The following is a 24,006-nucleotide window of genomic DNA, read 5'->3' on the forward strand; positions in this document are numbered from 1 at the left end:
AGGAAAAGGAGGACCGAACACGCCCCCATTACAATCGACAGGGCTGCAGTGAAGTGTGTTGAGAGTTTCAAGTTCCTTGGCGTCCACATCACCAACAAACGAACATGGTCCAAAAACACCAAGACAGTCGTGAGGAGGGCACGGCGACGCCTTTTTTTTTTACCTCAGTAGACTGAAAAGATTTGGGTCCCCAGATCCTCAAAAGCTTCTACAGCTGCACCATCGAGAGCATCCTGACCGGTTGCAACACCGCCTGGTATGGCAACTGCTCATTATCTGACAGTAAGGAGCTACTAAGGATAGTGCGTAACGGCCCAGTACATCACTGGGGCCAAACGTCCTGCCATCCAGGACCTATATACTAGGCGGTGTCAGAGGAAGGCCCCAAAAATAGTCAAAGACTCCAGTCACCCGGATCCTCCCAAGTGGTGCAATGGTCTAAAGCATCACAGTGCTAGCTGTGCCACTAGAGATCCTGGTTGGAGTCCAATGGTCTAAAGCTTCACAGTGCTAGCTGTGCCACTAGAGATCCTGGTTCGGGTCCAATGGTCTAAAGCATCACAGTGCTAGCTGTGCCACTAGAGATCCTGGTTCGAGTCCAGGCTCTGTCGCTGAACAATTAATCAATTGGCCACCCAAACTGTTTACGTATTTTTTGCTTTAGTTTATTTTGTAAATATTTTCTTAACTCTGTTTCTTGAATTGCTTTCTCAGTTAAGGGCTTGTAAGTAAGCATTTCATGGTTCTACACCTGGTACACCTGGTGTATTCGGCGCATGTGTCACGGCTTTCGTTGTGGGAAGGAGGAGCGGACCAAAATGCAGCGTAGTTGTTATTCATTTTATTTAATAAGGAAACTATACACGATAAACTAACAAAATAACAAATGTACGAAAACCGAAAACAGCCCTATCTTGTGCAAAACACAGAGACAGGAACAATCACCCACAAACACACAGTGAACCCCAGGCTACCTAAATATGGTTCCCAATCAGAGACAATAACTAACACCTGCCTCTGATTGAGAACCATATCAGGCCAGACATAGAAATAGACAAACAAGACATCCAACATAGAATGCCCACTCAGATCACACCCTGACCAACCAAAACATAGAAATATACAAAATAAACTATGGTCAGGGTGTGACAGTACCCCCTCCCCCCCAAGGTGCGGACTCCGGCCACAAAACCTGAACCTATCGGAGAGGGTCTGGGTGGGCATCTGTGTGACAGCATGTGTCAAATACATTTCATTTGATTTAGTTGTGGTGAGTAGTTGTGTGGTCAGCAGTTGTGTGGTCAGTAGTTGTGTGGTCAGTAGTTGTGTGGTTGTGGTCAGTAGTTGTGTTGTCAGTAGTTGTGTTGTCAGTAGTTGTGTGGTCAGTAGTTGTGTGGTTATGGTCAGTAGTTGTGCTGTCAGTAGTTGTGTTGTCAGTAGTTGGTGGTCAGTAGTTGTGTGGTCAATAGTTGTGTGGTCAGTAGGTGTGGTCAGTAGTTGTGTGGTTAGTAGGTGTGGTCAATAGTTGTGTGGTCAATAGTTGTGTGGTCAGTAGGTGTGGTCAGTAGTTGTGTGTTTGTGGTCAGTAGTTGTGTAGTCACTGGTTGTCAGTAGTTGTGTGGTTGTGGTCAGAAGTTGTGTGGTCAGTAGGTGTGGTCAGTAGTTGTGTGGTCACTGGTTGTCAGTAGTTGTGTGGTCAGCAGTTGTGTGGTCAGTAGTTGTGTGGTCAGTAGTTGTGTGGTTGTGGTCAGCAGTTGTGTGGTCAGCAGTTGGGTTCAGTAGTTGTGTGGTCAGTAGTTGTGTGGTTGTGGTCAGTAGTTGTGTTGTCAGTAGTTGTGCTGTCAGTAGTTGGTGGTCAGCAGTTGTGTGGTAAGTAGTTGTGTGGTCAGTAGTTGTGTGGTCAGTAGTTGTGTGGTGAGTAGTTGTGTGGTCAGCAGTTGTGTGGTCAGTAGTTGTGTGGTCAGTAGTTGTGTGGTTGTGGTCAGTAGTTGTGTTGTCAGTAGTTGTGTTGTCAGTAGTTGTGTGGTCAGTAGTTGTGTGGTCAATAGTTGTGTGGTTAGTAGGTGTGGTCAATAGTTGTGTGGTCAATAGTTGTGTGGTCAGTAGGTGTGGTCAGTAGTGTGGTCAGTAGTTGTGTGTTTGTGGTCAGTAGTTGTGTGGTCACTGGTTGTCAGTAGTTGTGTGGTTGTGGTCAGAAGTTGTGTGGTCAGTAGGTGTGGTCAGTAGTTGTGTGGTCACTGGTTGTCAGTAGTTGTGTGGTCAGCAGTTGTGTGGTCAGTAGTTGTGTGGTCAGTAGTTGTGTGGTTGTGGTCAGCAGTTGTGTGGTCAGCAGTTGTGTGGTCAGTAGTTGTGTGGTCAGTAGTTGTGTGGTTGTGGTCAGTAGTTGTGTTGTCAGTAGTTGTGTTGTCAGTAGTTGTGTGGTCAGTAGGTGTGGTCAATAGTTGTGTGGTCAGTAGGTGTGGTCAGTAGTTGTGTGGTCAGTAGTTGTGTGGTCAGTAGTTGTGTGGTCAGTAGTTGTGTGGTCAGTAGGTGTGGTCAATAGTTGTGTGGTCAATAGTTGTGTGGTCAGTAGGTGTGGTCAGTAGTTGTGTGTTTGTGGTCAGTAGTTGTGTAGTCACTGGTTGTCAGTAGTTGTGTGGTTGTGGTCAGAAGTTGTGTGGTCAGTAGTTGTGTGGTCACTGGTTGTCAGTAGTTGTGTGGTCAGCAGTTGTGTGGTCAGTAGTTGTGTGGTCAGTAGTTGTGTGGTTGTGGTCAGCAGTTGTGTGGTCAGCAGTTGTGTGGTCAGTAGTTGTGTGGTCAGTAGTTGTGTGGTCAGTAGTTGTGTGGTCAGTAGTTGTGCTGTCAGTAGTTGTGCTGTCAGTAGTTGGTGGTCACTAGTTGTTTGGTCAGTAGTTCTGTAATTGTGGTTGTGTTGCAGGTTCTTTGGGCCCTATAGTATGGACGTGGTCACCAGCACAGCTTTCAGTGTGGACATTGACTCTCTGAACAACCCTTCAGACCCCTTCGTCTCCAACGTCAAGAAGATGACCAAGTTTGACATGTTCAACCCACTGTTGCTCCTATTCGGTGAGACCACACACACATAGACACACGGACACACAGTTTAACTTTTTAATCATATGCAGTTGTACACCTTTCTATAAAACGTTTCTCTCCTCTTCTCCTCTCCTGTCCTCCCCTGCTCTCCTCTTCTCCTATCCACCTCTCCTCTCCCCTCCTCCTCATCTCATCTCCTCTCCTATTCTCCTCTATCCTCCTATTCTCATATTCTCCTCTCGTCTCCTCTCCTCTCCTCTCCTCTCCTTTCCTTTCCTTTCCTTTCCTTTCCTTTCCTCTCCTTTCCTCTCCTCTCCTCTTCTCCCGTCCTCCTCTCCCCTCCCTTTCTCCTCTTCTCCTCTCCTGTCCTCCCCTCCTCTCCCCTCCTCCTCTCCTCTCGTTCTCCAGTGTTGTTTCCTTTCATAGGTCCTATCTTGGAGAAGATGAAGTTTTCTTTCTTCCCGTCTGCGGTGACAGACTTCTTTTATGCCTCGCTGGCAAAGATCAAATCTGGACGTGACTCTGGGAAATCAACCGTAAACTTGTTTTATATTTGTATATGATTGTTATGTTGATATTTTCATCTATACATTTATATTTGTACTGTAATATTCTGTATTTACTTATTATATAACTATGAAACTATGAAATATAACTAGTGATGGGGACCAATAAGGAATGTCTATATCGATATCATGTCGGAATTTAAAAACACTATTATTGGGACCCAAAAATCTACAGTCATATTAGAATATGTTTGTGTTGGTTGTGATTGGACGAGATCCAGTAGAATCTGTTTGTCTTGGTTGTGATTGGACCAGATCCATTAGAATCGGATTGTCTTGTTTGTGATTGGAACAGATCCACTAGAATCTGATTGTCTTGGTTGTGATTGGACCAGATCCATTAGATCTGCAGGTAGTCTAGTAGTTAGAGTGTTGGACTAGAAACCGAAAGGTTGCAAGATCGAGTTCACGATCTGACAAGGTAAAAATCGGTCCTTTTCCACCTGAACAATGCAGTTAACCCACTGTTCCCTGGTAGGCCGTCATTGAAAATTAGAATTTGTTCTTGACTGACTTGCCTAGTTAAATAAAACAATTAGCTGTTGCAAAAGCAGCAGCTACTCTTCCTGAGGTCCACATGAAACAGAACATTGAGGCAAGGACAGAACTACATACATTTTCAAAAGGCACATGTAGTCTACATATAAATGCAGACACACAAACTACCGAGGTCAAATAGTGGAGAGGTGTTGCTTTATCTGCTTTTTGAAACCAGGTTTGCTGTTTCTTTGAGCAACATGAGATGGAAGGAAGTTCCATGCAACAAGGACTCTACATAATACTGTACATTTTCTTGAATTTGTTCTGGATTTGGGGTTTGATGAAAAGACCCCTGGTGGCATGTCTGGTGGGACAAGTGTGTGTGTTAGAGCTGTGTGTAAGTTGACTATGCAAACAATTTGGGATTTTTAACACATTGTTTCTTATCAAAGGTGATGCAGTCAGTCACTCCTCAACTCTTAGCCAAGAGAGACTGGCAGCATAGTATTTATATCAGCCCTCTGATTACAATTAAGAGCAAAACGTGCCGCTCTGTTCTGGGCCAGCTGCAGCTTAACTAGGTGTTTCCTTGCAGCACTGGACCACAGATTAGACAAAACTAGAACCTGCAGAACTTGCTTTTTGGGGAGCATCTCTTTTTTTTAATGTTTTTTATTTCACCTTTATTTAACCAGGTAGGCCAGTTGAGAACAAGTTCTCATTTACAACTGCAACCTGGCCAAGATAAAGCAAAGCAGTGCGACACAAAAAACAACAGAGTTACATATTGAATAAACAAGTGTACAGTCAATAACACAATAGAAAAAGAGAAAGTCTATATACAAATGGCCACAGTAGTGAAATAGGCCACAGTACCGAAGTAATTACAATTTAGCAGATTAACAATGGAGTGATAGATGATCAGATGGTGATGTGCAAGTAGAAATACTGGTGTGCAAAAGAGCAGAAAAGTAAATAAAATAAATACAATATGGGGATGAGGTAGGTAGATTGGGTGGGCTATTTACAGATGGACTATGTACAGCTGCAGCGATCGGTTAGCTGCTCAGATTGCTGATGTTAGTGAGGAAAATTTAAGTCTCCAGCTTCAGCGATTTTTGCAATTTGTTCCAGTCACTGGCAGCAGAGAACTGGGAGGAAAGGCGGCCAAAGTTGGTGTTGGCTTTGGGGTTGACGAGGGAGATATACCTGCTGGAGCGCGTGCTATGAGTGGGTGTTGTTATCGTGACCAGTGAGCTGAGATAAGGCGGAGCTTTACCTTAGCATAGATTTATAGATAACCTGGAACCAGTGGTTCTGGCGACGACTATGTAGAGAGGGCCAGCCTAATAGAGCATACAGGTCGCAGTGGTGGGTGGTATAAGGGGTTATGGTAACAAAACGGATAGCACTGTGATAGATTACATCCAATTAGCTGAGTAGAGTATTGGAATTATTTTGTAGATGGCATCGCCGAAGTCGAGGATCGGTAGGATAATCAGTTTTACGAGGGGAAGTTTGGCGGCGTGAATGAGGGAATGAGGGAGGCTTTGTTGCGAAATAGGAAGCTGATTCTAGATTTGATTTTGGATTGGAGATGTTTGATTTGAGTCTAGAAGGAGAGTTTACAGTCTAGCCAGACACCTTGGTATTTGCAGTTGGAGGCCAAGGAAGGAGTGTTGTATGGCATTGAAGCTCGTTTGGAGGTTAGTTAACACAGTGTCCAAAGAAGGGCCAGATGTATACAGAATGGTGTCGTCTGCATAGAGGTGGATCAGGGAATAACCCGCAGCAACAGCGACATCGTTGACATATACAGAGAAAAGAGTTGGCCAAAGAATTGAACCCTGTGGTACCCCCATAGAGACTGCCAGAGGAAAGGACAACAGGCCCTCCGATTTGACACACTGAACTCTGTCTGAGAAGTAGTCGGTGAACCAACTATCTGTTGGTTGTGATTGGACCAGATCCAGTAGGATCTGTTTGTCTTGGCTGTGATTGGACAAGATCCAGTAGGATCTGTTTGTCTTGGCTGGGATTGGACAAGATCCAGTAGGATCTGTTTGTGTTGGCTGTGATTGGACATATTTGACCTAAATTCATTCTGCTTCCAGAATCGGGTGGATTTCTTACAGCTGATGATCGACTCTCAGAAAGGCAACGACACGAAGACAGGAGGGGAACCGACTAAAGGTACCTGCCGAACACACACCTGCAATCTACTGTTACAAACACACACCTGTAAACTACTGTTACAAACACACACCTGTAATCTACTGTTACAAACACACACCTGTTACAAACACAAACCTGTAATCTACTGTTACAAACACACACCTGTTACAAACACACACCTGTAATCTACTGTTACAAACACACACCTGTTACAAACACACACCTGTAATCTACTGTTACAAACACACACCTGTTACAAACACACGCCTGTAAACTACTGTGACAAACACACACCTGTAATCTACTGTTACAAACACACACCTGTAATCTACTGTTACAAACACACACCTATAATCTACTGTAACAAACAAACACCTGTAAACTACTGATACAAACACACACCTGTAATCTACTGTTACAAACACACACCTGTAATCTACTGTTACAAACACACACCTGTAAACTACTGTTACAAACACACACCTGTAAACTACTGTTACAAGCACACACCTGTAAACTACTGTTACAAACAATCACCTGTAAAATACTGTTACAAAGACACACACCTGTAAACTACTATTACTAACACACACCTGTTACAAACACACACCTGTAAACTATTGTTACAAACACACACCTGTAAACTACTATTATAAACACACACCTGTAAACTACTGTTACAAACACACACCTGTAAACTACTGTTATAAACACACACCTGTAAACTACTGTTATAAACACACACCTGTAAACTACTATTACTAACACACACCTGTTACAAACACACACCTGTAAACTATTGTTACAAACACACACCTGTAAACTACTATTATAAACACACACCTGTAAACTACTATTACTAACACACACCTGTTACAAACACACACCTGTAAACTATTGTTACAAACACACACCTGTAAACTACTATTACTAACACACACCTGTTACAAACACACACCTGTAAACTACTGTTATAAACACACACCTGTAAACTACTATTACTAACACACACCTGTTACAAACACACACCTGTAAACTATTGTTACAAACACACACCTGTAAACTACTATTATAAACACACACCTGTAAACTACTATTACTAACACACACCTGTTACAAACACACACCTGTAAACTACTGTTACAAACACACACCTGTAAACTACTGTTATAAACACACACCTGTAAACTACTATTACTAACACACACCTGTTACAAACACACACCTGTAAACTATTGTTACAAACACACAACTGTAAACTACTATTATAAACACACACCTGTAAACTACTGTTATAAACACACACCTGTAAACTACTATTACTAACACACACCTGTTACAAACACACACCTGTAAACTATTGTTACAAACACACAACTGTAAACTACTATTATAAACACACACCTGTAAACTACTGTTACAAACACACACCTGTAAACTACTGTTATAAACACACACCTGTAAACTACTGTTATAAACACACACCTGTAAACTTCTGTTATAAACACACACCTGTAAACTACTATTACTAACACACACCTGTTACAAACACACACCTGTAAACTACTGTTGCAAACACACACCTGTTACAAACACACACCTGTAAACTACTGTTGCAAACACTCAACTGTCACAAACACACACCTGTAAACTACTGTTACAAACACACACCTGTTACAAACACACACCTATAAACTACTGTTACAACCACACACCTGTATACTACTGTTACCAACACACACCTGTAAACTACTGTTACCAACACACACCTGTAAACTACTGTTACAACCACACACCTGTTACAAACACATACCTGTTACAAACACACACCTTTAAACTACTGTTGCAAACACTCACCTGTTACAAACACACACCTGTAAACTACTGTTACAACCACACACCTGTAAACTACTGTTACAAACACACACCTGTAACTACTGTTACAACCACACACCTGTAAGCTACTGTTACAACCACACACCTATATTCTACTGTTACCAACACACACCTGTAAACTACTGTTACCAACACACACCTGTACACTTCTGTTAAAACCACACACCTGTTACAATCACATACCTGTTACAAACACACACCTGTAAACTACTGTTGCAAACACTCACCTGTTACAAACACACACCTGTAAACTACTGTTGCAAACACACACCTGTTACAAACACACACCTGTAAACTACTGTTTCAAACACACACCTGTAAACTACTGTTACAACCACACACCTGTAAACTACTGTTACAAACACACACCTGTAAGCTACTGTTACAAACACACACCTGTAAACTACTGTTTCAAACACACACCTGTAAACTACTGTTACAACCACACACCTGTAAACTACTGTTTCAAACAAACACCTGTAAACTACTGTTACAACCACACACCTGTAAACTACTGTTACAAACACACACCTGTAAGCTACTGTTACAAACACACACCTGTAAACTACTGTTACAAACACACACCTGTTACAAAAAATGTCACGTAGAGTAGAGCCAGAAGTCTAAACTGAAAAACCTATCAAATATAAAGATGGCAGAGCCGCAAAAGGTCTTCTGGGTGTTTGTTTACAGAGATTCCGGAAGAAAAACAACAGTAGCCATCCAAAGTATCCTTTATGGGGGCAGCTTAACCTCTCTTGGGTAGGGGGCAGTATTTTCACCTCCGGATGAAAAGAGAGCCCAAAGTAAACTGCCTGTTACTCAGGCCCAGAAGCTGGGATATGCATAACATTGGTAGATTTGGATTAAAAAAAACACTCTAAAGTTTCTACAACTGTTAAAATAATGTCTGTGAGTATAACAGAACTGAAATGGTAACCCCGAGGACGAACCAACCCCCTCCCCCCCCTCAAACAAATTCTGCCTACCACTATTTTCAAGGACTGTCACTTCTTTTATTATAAGGCGAAATCCTCCCATATTGCAGTCCCTTGGACTTCCACTAGATGTCTTTAGAAAGAGTTTCAGGCTGGTTTTTGTCATTCGGCCAGATGAGGTAACAGTAGTAGTGGGTCCCGTTTTGGCTGTAGTGTTTCCATGCGCATGGACGAGAGTGCGTTCTTTCTGTTTATCTCCGGTAAAGACAATACTGATTCTCCGTCTTAAAATGTATCATTTTTTTTACGTATTAGGGTGCCTAAGGTTGGATTATAAACGTTGTTTGACTTGTTTAGATATGTTTAGATACGTTCATTAGTAACGTTTGGGATTCATTGTGTATGCAATTTGAAGGAGGGAAACCGGTGGATTATTGAATGAAGCTAAACTGAGTTTTTATGGATATGAAGAAGAACTTTATCGAACAAAATGACCATTTTTGATGTAACCGGGACCAAAAGAAGAAGATCTTCAAAGGTAAGGCATTTATTATATCGCTATTTCTGACTTTCATGTCGCAACTGCCTGGTTGAAAAATTATTTTCATGCATTTGTATGCTGTCCTCAGATAATTGCATGGTGTGCTTTCGCCGTAAAGCCTTTTTGAAATCTGACACAGCGGCGTAATAACAAGAAGTTAAGCCTTATTTTGATGTATTGCACGTAAATTTTAATGAGTGTTAGATATTTAAATACTGTAGTTTGAATTTCGCGCTCTGGAATTTCACAGGATGTTGTCGAGGTGCGGTACGTCGTAACATTACAACCACACACCTGTTACAACCACACACCTGTTAATTTAACTAATGTTACAAAACACACACCTGTTAATTTAACTAATGTTACAAAAAAAACACACACCTGTAATCTACTGTTACCAACACACACCTATAAACTACCTTAACAAATACACACCTGTTACAAACTATTCCCTCTCTGTTTATCTTCTCCCTTCCTCTCTCTCTCTCTCTCTCTCTCTCCCTCTCCTTTCCTCTCTCTCTCTCCCTCCACAGGACTGACTGATCATGAGATCTTGTCTCAGGCCATGATCTTCATCTTCGCCGGCTACGAGACCAGCAGCAGTACTATGAGTTTCCTGGCCTATAACCTGGCAACCAACCCCCACACCATGACCAAACTGCAGGAGGAGATAGATACTGTGTTTCCCAACAAGGTAACCCCCACACCATGACCAAACTGCAGGAGGAGATAGATGCTGTGTGGGTGCCAGATGTGGTGAGGTACTGATGTGTGTGTAACAGTTGTGTCAGATGGGGTGAGGTACTGATTTGTATGTAACCACGGTGCAGGCTCCAATCAAGTATGAAGCTCTAATGCAGATGGACTATTTGGACTGTGTGTTGAACGAGTCTCTGAGACTGTACCCCATCATGCTGCGACTGGAGAGGGTCGCCAAGAAGACGGTGGAGATCAACGGCATCGTCATCCCCAAAGACTGCATTGTCCTGGTTCCCACGTGGACCCTCCACCGTGACCCAGAGATCTGGTCAGACCCTGAGGAGTTCAAACCAGAGAGGTACTGGACTGCACCGTAACCACAATCCAACCATAACACCACCATAACACAACCATAACATAACCACAATACAAAAACAAGATCATTAATACATTTTGCTACAACGTGCATCATTATATCATCATACAATGTGAAATGTTTCTGAACCACAACCACAAATCAACTACAATACAATGTGTAATGTGTCTGCCCTCCCCCTGTCCAGGTTCAGTAAGGAGAACAAGGAGTCTATTGATCCGAACACGTACATGCCGTTTGGGGCGGGGCCCAGGAACTGTATCGGGATGCGATTCGCCATGATCATGATCAAACTGGCCATGGTCGAGCTCCTCCAGAGTTTCACTTTCTCCGTCTGCGACGAGACCGAGGTGAGACGCTCACCTGAGCAGACAGAATGTGACATCATCAAACATCAGTATCTGTTTCAGCATGGTCACCACCTGTTTTAACATGGTCAGCACTTGTTTTAACATGGACCTGTTTTAACATGGTCAGCACCTGTTTTAACATGGACCTGTTTTAGCATGGTCGCAACCTGTTTAAACATGGCCAGCACCTGTTTTAACATGGATATATTTTAACATGGTCAGCACCTGTTTTAACATGGTCAGCACCTGTTTTAACATGGATATATTTTAACATGGTCAGCACCTGTTTTAACATGATCACCGCCTGTTTTAACATGGTCACCGCCTGTTTTAACATGGTCACCGCCTGTTTTAACATGGTCACCGCCTGTTTTAACATGGTCACCACCTGTTTTAACATGGTCAGCACCTGTTTTAACATGGTCAGCACCTGTATAAACATGGATCTGTTTTAACATGGTCACCACCTGTTTTAACATGGTCACCACCTGTTTATCATGGTCACCGCCTGTTTTAACATGGTCACCACCGGTATTAACATGGTCACCACCTGTTTTAACATGGTCACCGCCTGTTTAAACATGGTTACCGCCTGTTTTAACATGGTCATCACCTGTTTTAACATGGACCTGTTTTAACATGGACCTGTTTTAACATGGTCACCACCTGTTTAACATGGTCATCACCAGTTTTCACATGGTCACCGCCTGTTTTAACATGGTCATCGCCTGTTTTAACATGGACCTGTTTTAGCTTGGTCACCACCTGTTTTAACATGGTCAACACCTGTTTTAACATGGTCAACACCTGTTTTAACATGTTCAACACCTGTTTAAACATGGTCACCACCTGTTTTAACATGGTCAGCACCTGTTTTAACATGGTCAGCACCTGTATAAACATGGATCTGTTTTAACATGGTCACCACCTGTTTTAACATGGTCACCACCTGTTTTAACATGGTCACCACCTGTTTATCATGGTCACCGCCTGTTTTAACATGGTCACCACCTGTATTAACATGGTCACCGCCTGTTTTAACATGGTCACCGCCTGTTTAAACATGGTCACCGCCTGTTTTAACATGGTCATCACCTGTTTTAACATGGACCTGTTTTAACATGGACCTGTTTTAACATGGTCACCACCTGTTTAACATGGTCATCACCAGTTTTCACATGGTCACCGCCTGTTTTAACATGGTCATCGCCTGTTTTAACATGGACCTGTTTTAGCTTGGTCACCACCTGTTTTAACATGGTCAACACCTGTTTTAACATGGTCAACACCTGTTTTAACATGGTCACCACCTGTTTAAACATGGTCACCACCTGTTTTAACATGGTCACCACCTGTTTTAACATGGTCACTTCCTGTTTTAATATGGTCACTGCCTGCTTTAACATGGATCTGTTTTAACATGGTCACCACCTGTTTTAACATGGACCTGTTTTAACATGATCACCACCTGTTTAACATGGTCACCTCCTGTTTTAACACGGTCACCACCTGTTTAACATGGTCACCACCTGTTTAACATGGTCACTGCCTGTTTTAACATGGTCACCGCCTGTTTTAACATGGTCACCGCCTGTTTTAACATGGTCACCGCATGTTTTAACATAGTCAACACCTGCTTAACATGGTCACTTCCTGTTTTAACATGGTCACCACCTGTTTAACATGGTCAGCACCTGTTTAACATGGTCACCACCTGTTTTAACATGGTCACCACCTGTTTTAACATGGTCACCACCTGTTTTAACATGGTCACCACTTATTTTAGCATGGACCTGTTTTACATGGTCACCACCTGTTTTAACATGGATCAGTTTTAACATGGATCAGTTTTAACATGGACCTGTTTTAACATGGTCACCACCTGTTTTAACATGGTCACCACCTGTTTTACATGGTCACCACCTGTTTTAACATGGTCACCACCTGTCTTAACATGGACCTGTTTTAACATGGACCTGTTTTAACATGGTCATCACCAGTTTTCACATGGTCACCGCCTGTTTTAACATGGTCACCGCCTGTTTTAACATGGTCATCGCCTATTTTAACATGAACCTGTTTTAGCTTGGTCACCACCTGTTTTAACATGGTCACCACCTGTTTAACATGGTCACCTCCTGTTTTAACATGGTCACCTCCTGTTTTAACATGGTCACCACCTGTTTTAACATGGTCACCACCTGTTTTAACATGGTCACCACCTGTTTTAACAGGGTCACCACCTGTTTTAACATGGTCACCACCTGTTTTAACATGGTCACCACCTGTTTTAACATGGTCACCACCTGTTTTACATGGTCACCACCTGTCTTAACATGGACCTGTTTTAACATGGACCTGTTTTAACATGGTCACCACCTGTTTTAACATGGTCATCACAAGTTTTCACATGGTCACCGCCTGTTTTAACATGGTCACCGCCTGTTTTAACATGGTCATCGCCTATTTTAACATGAACCTGTTTTAGCTTGGTCACCACCTGTTTTAACATGGTCACCACCTGTTTAACATGGTCACCTCATGTTTTAACATGGTCACCTCCTGTTTTAACATGGTCACCACCTGTTTTAACATGGTCACCACCTGTTTTAACATGGTCACCACCTGTTTAACAGGGTCACCACCTGTTTAACATGGTCACCACCTGTTTTAACATGGTCACCACCTATTTTAACATGGTCACCACCTGTTTAACATCTTCCTGTTTTACATGGTCAACACCTCTTTTAACATGGTTGCCACCTCTTTTAACATGGTCGGCACGTGTTTTAACATGTTCACCACCTGTTTTAACAGGGTCACCACCTGTTTAACATGGTCACCACCTGTTTAACATGGACACCACCTGTTTAACATGGTCACCACCTGTTTTAACATGGTCTCCACCTATTTTAACATGGTCACCACCTGTTTAACATGGACCTGTTTTAACATGGTTACCACCTGTTTTAACATTGTCACCACCTGTGTTAACATGGTCACCACCTGTGTTAACATGGTCACCACCTGTTTTAACATTGTCACCACCTGTTTTAACATGGTCACCACCTGTTTTAGTATGGACCTGTTTTACATGGTCACCACCTGTTTTAACATGGTCACCACCTGTTTTAACATGGCCACCACCTGTTTTAACATGGCCACCACCTGTTTTAACATGGCCACCACCTGTTTTAACATGGTCACGACCTGTTTTAACATGGTCACCACCTGTTTTCACATGGTCACCACCAGTTTTAACATGGACCTGTTTTAGCTTGGTTACCACCTGTTTTAACATGGTCACCACCTGTTTTAACATGCTCAACACCTATTTCAACATGGTCACCACCTGTTTAACATGGATCTGTTTTAACATGGTCACCACCTGTTTTACCATGGACCTGTTTTAACATGATCACCACCTGTTTAACATGGTCACCTCCTGTTTAAACATGGTCACCACCTGTTTAAACATGGCCACCACCTGTTTTAACATGGTCACCACCTGTTTTAACATGGTCACCACCTATTTTAACATGGTCACCACCTGTTTAACATGGATCTGTTTTAACATGGTCATCACCTGTTTTAACATGGACCTGTTTTAACATGGTCACCACCTGTTTAACATGGTCACCACCTGTTTTAACATGGTCACCACCTGTTTTAACATGGTCACCACCTGTTTTAACATGGTCACCACCTGTTTTAACATGGTCACCACCTGTTTTAACATGGTCACCACCTGTTTAACATGGTCACCACCTGTTTAACATGGTCACCACCTGTTTAACATGGTCACCAACTCTTTTAACATGGTCACCACCTGTTTTACATGGTCACCCCCTCTTTTAACATGGTCGCCACGTGTTTTAACATGGTCACCACCTGTTTTAACAGGGTCACCACCTGTTTAACATGGTCACCACCTGTTTAACATCTTCCTGTTTTACATGGTCACCACCTATTTTAACATGGACACCACCTGTTAACATGGTCACCACCTGTTTTAACATGGTCACCACCTGTTTAACATGGACCTGTGTTAACATGGTCACCACCTGTTTTAACATGGTCACCACCTCTTTTAACATGGTCACCACCTATTTTAACATGGTCACCACCTGTTTAACATGGACCTGTTTTAACATGGTCACCACCTGTTTTAACATTGTCACCACCTGTTTTAACATGGTCACCACCTGTTTAACATGGACCTGTTTTAACATGGTCACCACCTGTTTTAACATGGTCACCACCTGTTTTAACATGGTCACCACCTCTTTTAACATGGTCACCACCTATTTTAACATGGTCACCACCTGTTTAACATGGACCTGTTTTAACATGGTCTCCACCTATTTTAACATGGTCACCACCTGTTTAACATGGACCTGTTTTAACATGGTTACCACCTGTTTTAACATTGTCACCACCTGTGTTAACATGGTCACCACCTGTGTTAACATGGTCACCACCTGTTTTAACATTGTCACCACCTGTTTTAACATGGTCACCACCTGTTTTAGTATGGACCTGTTTTACATGGTCACCACCTGTTTTAACATGGTCACCACCTGTTTTAACATGGCCACCACCTGTTTTAACATGGCCACCACCTGTTTTAACATGGCCACCACCTGTTTTAACATGGTCACGACCTGTTTTAACATGGTCACCACCTGTTTTAACATGGTCACGACCTGTTTTAACATGGTCATCACCTGGTGACCCTGTTTTAACATGGACCTGTTTTAACATGGTCACCACCTGTTTTCACATGGTCACCACCAGTTTTAACATGGACCTGTTTTAGCTTGGTTACCACCTGTTTTAACATGGTCACCACCTGTTTTAACATGCTCAACACCTATTTCAACATGGTCACCACCTGTTTAACATGGATCTGTTTTAACATGGTCACCACCTGTTTTACCATGGACCTGTTTTAACATGATCACCACCTGTTTAACATGGTCACCTCCTGTTTAAACATGGTCACCACCTGTTTAAACATGGCCACCACCTGTTTTAACATGGTCACCACCTGTTTTAACATGGTCACCACCTATTTTAACATGGTCACCACCTGTTTAACATGGATCTGTTTTAACATGGTCATCACCTGTTTTAACATGGACCTGTTTTAACATGGTCACCACCTGTTTAACATGGTCACCGCCTGTTTTAACATGGTCACCACCTGTTTTAACATGGTCACCACCTGTTTTAACATGGTCACCACCTGTTTTAACATGGTCACCACCTGTTTAACATGGTCACCACCTGTTTAACATGGTCACCACCTGTTTAACATGGTCACCAACTCTTTTAACATGGTCACCACCTGTTTTACATGGTCACCCCCTCTTTTAACATGGTCGCCACGTGTTTTAACATGGTCACCACCTGTTTTAACAGGGTCACCACCTGTTTAACATGGTCACCACCTGTTTAACATCTTCCTGTTTTACATGGTCACCACCTATTTTAACATGGACACCACCTGTTAACATGGTCACCACCTGTTTTAACATGGTCACCACCTGTTTAACATGGACCTGTGTTAACATGGTCACCACCTATTTTAACATGGTCACCACCTGTTTAACATGGACCTGTTTTAACATGGTCACCACCTGTTTTAACATTGTCACCACCTGTTTTAACATGGTCACCACCTGTTTAACATGGACCTGTTTTAACATGGTCACCACCTGTTTTAACATGGTCACCACCTCTTTTAACATGGTCACCACCTATTTTAACATGGTCACCACCTGTTTAACATGGACCTGTTTTAACATGGTCTCCACCTATTTTAACATGGTCACCACCTGTTTAACATGGACCTGTTTTAACATGGTTACCACCTGTTTTAACATTGTCACCACCTGTGTTAACATGGTCACCACCTGTGTTAACATGGTCACCACCTGTTTTAACATTGTCACCACCTGTTTTAACATGGTCACCACCTGTTTTAGTATGGACCTGTTTTACATGGCCACCACCTGTTTTAACATGGCCACCACCTGTTTTAACATGGCCACCACCTGTTTTAACATGGTCACGACCTGTTTTAACATGGTCACCACCTGTTTTAACATGGTCACGACCTGTTTTAACATGGTCATCACCTGGTGACCCTGTTTTAACATGGACCTGTTTTAACATGGTCACCACCTGTTTTCACATGGTCACCACCAGTTTTAACATGGACCTGTTTTAGCTTGGTTACCACCTGTTTTAACATGGTCACCACCTGTTTTAACATGGTCACCACCTGTTTTAACATGGTCAACAACTATTTCAACATGGTCACCACCTGTTTAACATGGATCTGTTTTAACATGGTCACCACCTGTTTTAACATGGACCTGTTTTAACATGATCACCACCTGTTTAACATGGTCACCTCCTGTTTAAACATGGTCACCACCTGTTTTAACATGGTCACCACCTGTTTTAACATGGTCACCACCTGTTTTAACATGGTCACCACCTATTTTAACATGGTCACCACCTGTTTAACATGGTCACCACCTGTTTAACATGGTCACCACCTGTTTAACATGGTCACCAACTCTTTTAACATGGTCACCACCTGTTTTACATGGTCACCACCTCTTTTAACATGGTCGCCACGTGTTTTAACATGGTCACCACCTGTTTTAACAGGGTCACCACCTGTTTAACATGGTCACCACCTGTTTAACATCTTCCTGTTTTACATGGTCACCACCTATTTTAACATGGACACCACCTGTTAACATGGTCACCACCTGTTTTAACATGGTCACCACCTGTTTAACATGGACCTGTTTTAACATGGTCACCACCTGTTTTAACATGGTCACCACCTCTTTTAACATGGTCACCACCTATTTTAACATGGTCACCACCTGTTTAACATGGACCTGTTTTAACATGGTCACCACCTGTTTTAACATGGTCACCACCTGTTTTACATGGTCACCACCTGTCTTAACATGGACCTGTTTTAACATGGACCTGTTTTAACATGGTCACCACCTGTTTTAACATGGTCATCACCAGTTTTCACATGGTCACCGCCTGTTTTAACATGGTCACCGCCTGTTTTAACATGGTCATCGCCTATTTTAACATGAACCTGTTTTAGCTTGGTCACCACCTGTTTTAACATGTTCACCACCTGTTTTAACATGGTCACCACCTGTTTTAACATGGTCACCACCTGTTTTAACATGGTCACCACCTGTTTAACAGGGTCACCACCTGTTTAACATGGTCACCACCTGTTTTAACATGGTCACCACCTATTTTAACATGGTCACCACCTGTTTAACATCTTCCTGTTTTACATGGTCAACACCTCTTTTAACATGGTTGCCACCTCTTTTAACATGGTCGGCACGTGTTTTAACATGTTCACCACCTGTTTTAACAGGGTCACCACCTGTTTAACATGGTCACCACCTGTTTAACATGGACACCACCTGTTTAACATGGTCACCACCTGTTTTAACATGGTCTCCACCTATTTTAACATGGTCACCACCTGTTTAACATGGACCTGTTTTAACATGGTTACCACCTGTTTTAACATTGTCACCACCTGTGTTAACATGGTCACCACCTGTGTTAACATGGTCACCACCTGTTTTAACATTGTCACCACCTGTTTTAACATGGTCACCACCTGTTTTAGTATGGACCTGTTTTACATGGTCACCACCTGTTTTAACATGGTCACCACCTGTTTTAACATGGCCACCACCTGTTTTAACATGGCCACCACCTGTTTTAACATGGCCACCACCTGTTTTAACATGGTCACGACCTGTTTTAACATGGTCACCACCTGTTTTAACATGGTCACGACCTGTTTTAACATGGTCATCACCTGGTGACCCTGTTTTAACATGGACCTGTTTTAACATGGTCACCACCTGTTTTCACATGGTCACCACCAGTTTTAACATGGACCTGTTTTAGCTTGGTTACCACCTGTTTTAACATGGTCACCACCTGTTTTAACATGCTCAACACCTATTTCAACATGGTCACCACCTGTTTAACATGGATCTGTTTTAACATGGTCACCACCTGTTTTACCATGGACCTGTTTTAACATGATCACCACCTGTTTAACATGGTCACCTCCTGTTTAAACATGGTCACCACCTGTTTAAACATGGCCACCACCTGTTTTAACATGGTCACCACCTGTTTTAACATGGTCACCACCTATTTTAACATGGTCACCACCTGTTTAACATGGATCTGTTTTAACATGATCACCACCTGTTTAACATGCTCACCTCCTGTTTAAACATGGTCACCACCTGTTTAAACATGGCCACCACCTGTTTTAACATGGTCACCACCTGTTTTAACATGGTCACCACCTATTTTAACATGGTCACCACCTGTTTAACATGGATCTGTTTTAACATGGTCATCACCTGTTTTAACATGGACCTGTTTTAACATGGTCACCACCTGTTTAACATGGTCACCACCTGTTTTAACATGGTCACCACCTGTTTTAACATGGTCACCACCTGTTTAACATGGTCACCACCTGTTTAACATGGTCACCACCTGTTTAACATGGTCACCAACTCTTTTAACATGGTAACCACCTGTTTTAACAGGGTCACCACCTGTTTAACATGGTCACCACCTGTTTAACATCTTCCTGTTTTACATGGTCACCACCTATTTTAACATGGACACCACCTGTTAACATGGTCACCACCTGTTTTAACATGGTCACCACCTGTTTAACATGGACCTGTGTTAACATGGTCACCACCTGTTTTAACATGGTCACCACCTCTTTTAACATGGTCACCACCTATTTTAACATGGTCACCACCTGTTTAACATGGACCTGTTTTAACATGGTCTCCACCTATTTTAACATGGTCACCACCTGTTTAACATGGACCTGTTTTAACATGGTTACCACCTGTTTTAACATTGTCACCACCTGTGTTAACATGGTCACCACCTGTGTTAACATGGTCACCACCTGTTTTAACATTGTCACCACCTGTTTTAACATGGTCACCACCTGTTTTAGTATGGACCTGTTTTACATGGTCACCACCTGTTTTAACATGGTCACCACCTGTTTTAACATGGCCACCACCTGTTTTAACATGGGCACCACCTGTTTTAACATGGCCACCACCTGTTTTAACATGGTCACCACCTGTTTTAACATGGCCACCACCTGTTTTAACATGGCCACCACCTGTTTTAACATGGCCACCACCTGTTTTAACATGGTCACGACCTGTTTTAACATGGTCACCACCTGTTTTAACATGGTCACGACCTGTTTTAACATGGTCATCACCTGGTGACCCTGTTTTAACATGGACCTGTTTTAACATGGTCACCACCTGTTTTCACATGGTCACCACCAGTTTTAACATGGACCTGTTTTAGCTTGGTTACCACCTGTTTTAACATGGTCACCACCTGTTTTAACATGCTCAACACCTATTTCAACATGGTCACCACCTGTTTAACATGGATCTGTTTTAACATGGTCACCACCTGTTTTACCATGGACCTGTTTTAACATGATCACCACCTGTTTAACATGGTCACCTCCTGTTTAAACATGGTCACCACCTGTTTAAACATGGCCACCACCTGTTTTAACATGGTCACCACCTGTTTTAACATGGTCACCACCTATTTTAACATGGTCACCACCTGTTTAACATGGATCTGTTTTAACATGGTCATCACCTGTTTTAACATGGACCTGTTTTAACATGGTCACCACCTGTTTAACATGGTCACCACCTGTTTTAACATGGTCACCACCTGTTTTAACATGGTCACCACCTGTTTTAACATGGTCACCACCTGTTTTAACATGGTCACCACCTGTTTAACATGGTCACCACCTGTTTAACATGGTCACCACCTGTTTAACATGGTCACCAACTCTTTTAACATGGTCACCACCTGTTTTACATGGTCACCCCTCTTTTAACATGGTCGCCACGTGTTTTAACATGGTCACCACCTGTTTTAACAGGGTCACCACCTGTTTAACATGGTCACCACCTGTTTAACATCTTCCTGTTTTACATGGTCACCACCTATTTTAACATGGACACCACCTGTTAACATGGTCACCACCTGTTTTAACATGGTCACCACCTGTTTAACATGGACCTGTGTTAACATGGTCACCACCTATTTTAACATGGTCACCACCTGTTTAACATGGACCTGTTTTAACATGGTCACCACCTGTTTTAACATTGTCACCACCTGTTTTAACATGGTCACCACCTGTTTAACATGGACCTGTTTTAACATGGTCACCACCTGTTTTAACATGGTCACCACCTCTTTTAACATGGTCACCACCTATTTTAACATGGTCACCACCTGTTTAACATGGACCTGTTTTAACATGGTCTCCACCTATTTTAACATGGTCACCACCTGTTTAACATGGACCTGTTTTAACATGGTTACCACCTGTTTTAACATTGTCACCACCTGTGTTAACATGGTCACCACCTGTGTTAACATGGTCACCACCTGTTTTAACATTGTCACCACCTGTTTTAACATGGTCACCACCTGTTTTAGTATGGACCTGTTTTACATGGCCACCACCTGTTTTAACATGGCCACCACCTGTTTTAACATGGCCACCACCTGTTTTAACATGGTCACGACCTGTTTTAACATGGTCACCACCTGTTTTAACATGGTCACGACCTGTTTTAACATGGTCATCACCTGGTGACCCTGTTTTAACATGGACCTGTTTTAACATGGTCACCACCTGTTTTCACATGGTCACCACCAGTTTTAACATGGACCTGTTTTAGCTTGGTTACCACCTGTTTTAACATGGTCACCACCTGTTTTAACATGGTCACCACCTGTTTTAACATGGTCAACAACTATTTCAACATGGTCACCACCTGTTTAACATGGATCTGTTTTAACATGGTCACCACCTGTTTTAACATGGACCTGTTTTAACATGATCACCACCTGTTTAACATGGTCACCTCCTGTTTAAACATGGTCACCACCTGTTTTAACATGGTCACCACCTGTTTTAACATGGTCACCACCTGTTTTAACATGGTCACCACCTATTTTAACATGGTCACCACCTGTTTAACATGGTCACCACCTGTTTAACATGGTCACCACCTGTTTAACATGGTCACCAACTCTTTTAACATGGTCACCACCTGTTTTACATGGTCACCACCTCTTTTAACATGGTCGCCACGTGTTTTAACATGGTCACCACCTGTTTTAACAGGGTCACCACCTGTTTAACATGGTCACCACCTGTTTAACATCTTCCTGTTTTACATGGTCACCACCTATTTTAACATGGACACCACCTGTTAACATGGTCACCACCTGTTTTAACATGGTCACCACCTGTTTAACATGGACCTGTTTTAACATGGTCACCACCTGTTTTAACATGGTCACCACCTCTTTTAACATGGTCACCACCTATTTTAACATGGTCACCACCTGTTTAACATGGACCTGTTTTAACATGGTCACCACCTGTTTTAACATGGTCACCACCTGTTTTACATGGTCACCACCTGTCTTAACATGGACCTGTTTTAACATGGACCTGTTTTAACATGGTCACCACCTGTTTTAACATGGTCATCACCAGTTTTCACATGGTCACCGCCTGTTTTAACATGGTCACCGCCTGTTTTAACATGGTCATCGCCTATTTTAACATGAACCTGTTTTAGCTTGGTCACCACCTGTTTTAACATGTTCACCACCTGTTTTAACATGGTCACCACCTGTTTTAACATGGTCACCACCTGTTTTAACATGGTCACCACCTGTTTAACAGGGTCACCACCTGTTTAACATGGTCACCACCTGTTTTAACATGGTCACCACCTATTTTAACATGGTCACCACCTGTTTAACATCTTCCTGTTTTACATGGTCAACACCTCTTTTAACATGGTTGCCACCTCTTTTAACATGGTCGGCACGTGTTTTAACATGTTCACCACCTGTTTTAACAGGGTCACCACCTGTTTAACATGGTCACCACCTGTTTAACATGGACACCACCTGTTTAACATGGTCACCACCTGTTTTAACATGGTCTCCACCTATTTTAACATGGTCACCACCTGTTTAACATGGACCTGTTTTAACATGGTTACCACCTGTTTTAACATTGTCACCACCTGTGTTAACATGGTCACCACCTGTGTTAACATGGTCACCACCTGTTTTAACATTGTCACCACCTGTTTTAACATGGTCACCACCTGTTTTAGTATGGACCTGTTTTACATGGTCACCACCTGTTTTAATATGGTCACCACCTGTTTTAACATGGCCACCACCTGTTTTAACATGGCCACCACCTGTTTTAACATGGCCACCACCTGTTTTAACATGGTCACGACCTGTTTTAACATGGTCACCACCTGTTTTAACATGGTCACGACCTGTTTTAACATGGTCATCACCTGGTGACCCTGTTTTAACATGGACCTGTTTTAACATGGTCACCACCTGTTTTCACATGGTCACCACCAGTTTTAACATGGACCTGTTTTAGCTTGGTTACCACCTGTTTTAACATGGTCACCACCTGTTTTAACATGCTCAACACCTATTTCAACATGGTCACCACCTGTTTAACATGGATCTGTTTTAACATGGTCACCACCTGTTTTACCATGGACCTGTTTTAACATGATCACCACCTGTTTAACATGGTCACCTCCTGTTTAAACATGGTCACCACCTGTTTAAACATGGCCACCACCTGTTTTAACATGGTCACCACCTGTTTTAACATGGTCACCACCTATTTTAACATGGTCACCACCTGTTTAACATGGATCTGTTTTAACATGATCACCACCTGTTTAACATGCTCACCTCCTGTTTAAAC

At 42.5% G+C, this 24,006-nt stretch overlaps 1 protein-coding gene across 1 annotated transcript in view; it reads left to right on the forward strand.

Moving 5' to 3' along the window:
• The window catches only part of LOC135535125 (cytochrome P450 3A27-like), an 82,388-nt gene that overhangs the window by 11,483 nt on the left and 46,899 nt on the right, over positions 1-24,006 (forward strand). The window contains exons 7-12 of the mRNA XM_064961848.1: positions 2,918-3,066; positions 3,445-3,572; positions 6,197-6,275; positions 10,166-10,326; positions 10,463-10,689; positions 10,895-11,057. Coding sequence (XP_064817920.1) covers positions 2,918-3,066; positions 3,445-3,572; positions 6,197-6,275; positions 10,166-10,326; positions 10,463-10,689; positions 10,895-11,057 — 907 coding nt within the window. The remainder of the gene's footprint in view (positions 1-2,917; positions 3,067-3,444; positions 3,573-6,196; positions 6,276-10,165; positions 10,327-10,462; positions 10,690-10,894; positions 11,058-24,006) is intronic.

This window comes from Oncorhynchus masou, unplaced genomic scaffold (assembly GCF_036934945.1).
Source record: "Oncorhynchus masou masou isolate Uvic2021 unplaced genomic scaffold, UVic_Omas_1.1 unplaced_scaffold_446, whole genome shotgun sequence".
In the NCBI taxonomy this organism is placed as follows: domain Eukaryota; kingdom Metazoa; phylum Chordata; class Actinopteri; order Salmoniformes; family Salmonidae; genus Oncorhynchus; species Oncorhynchus masou.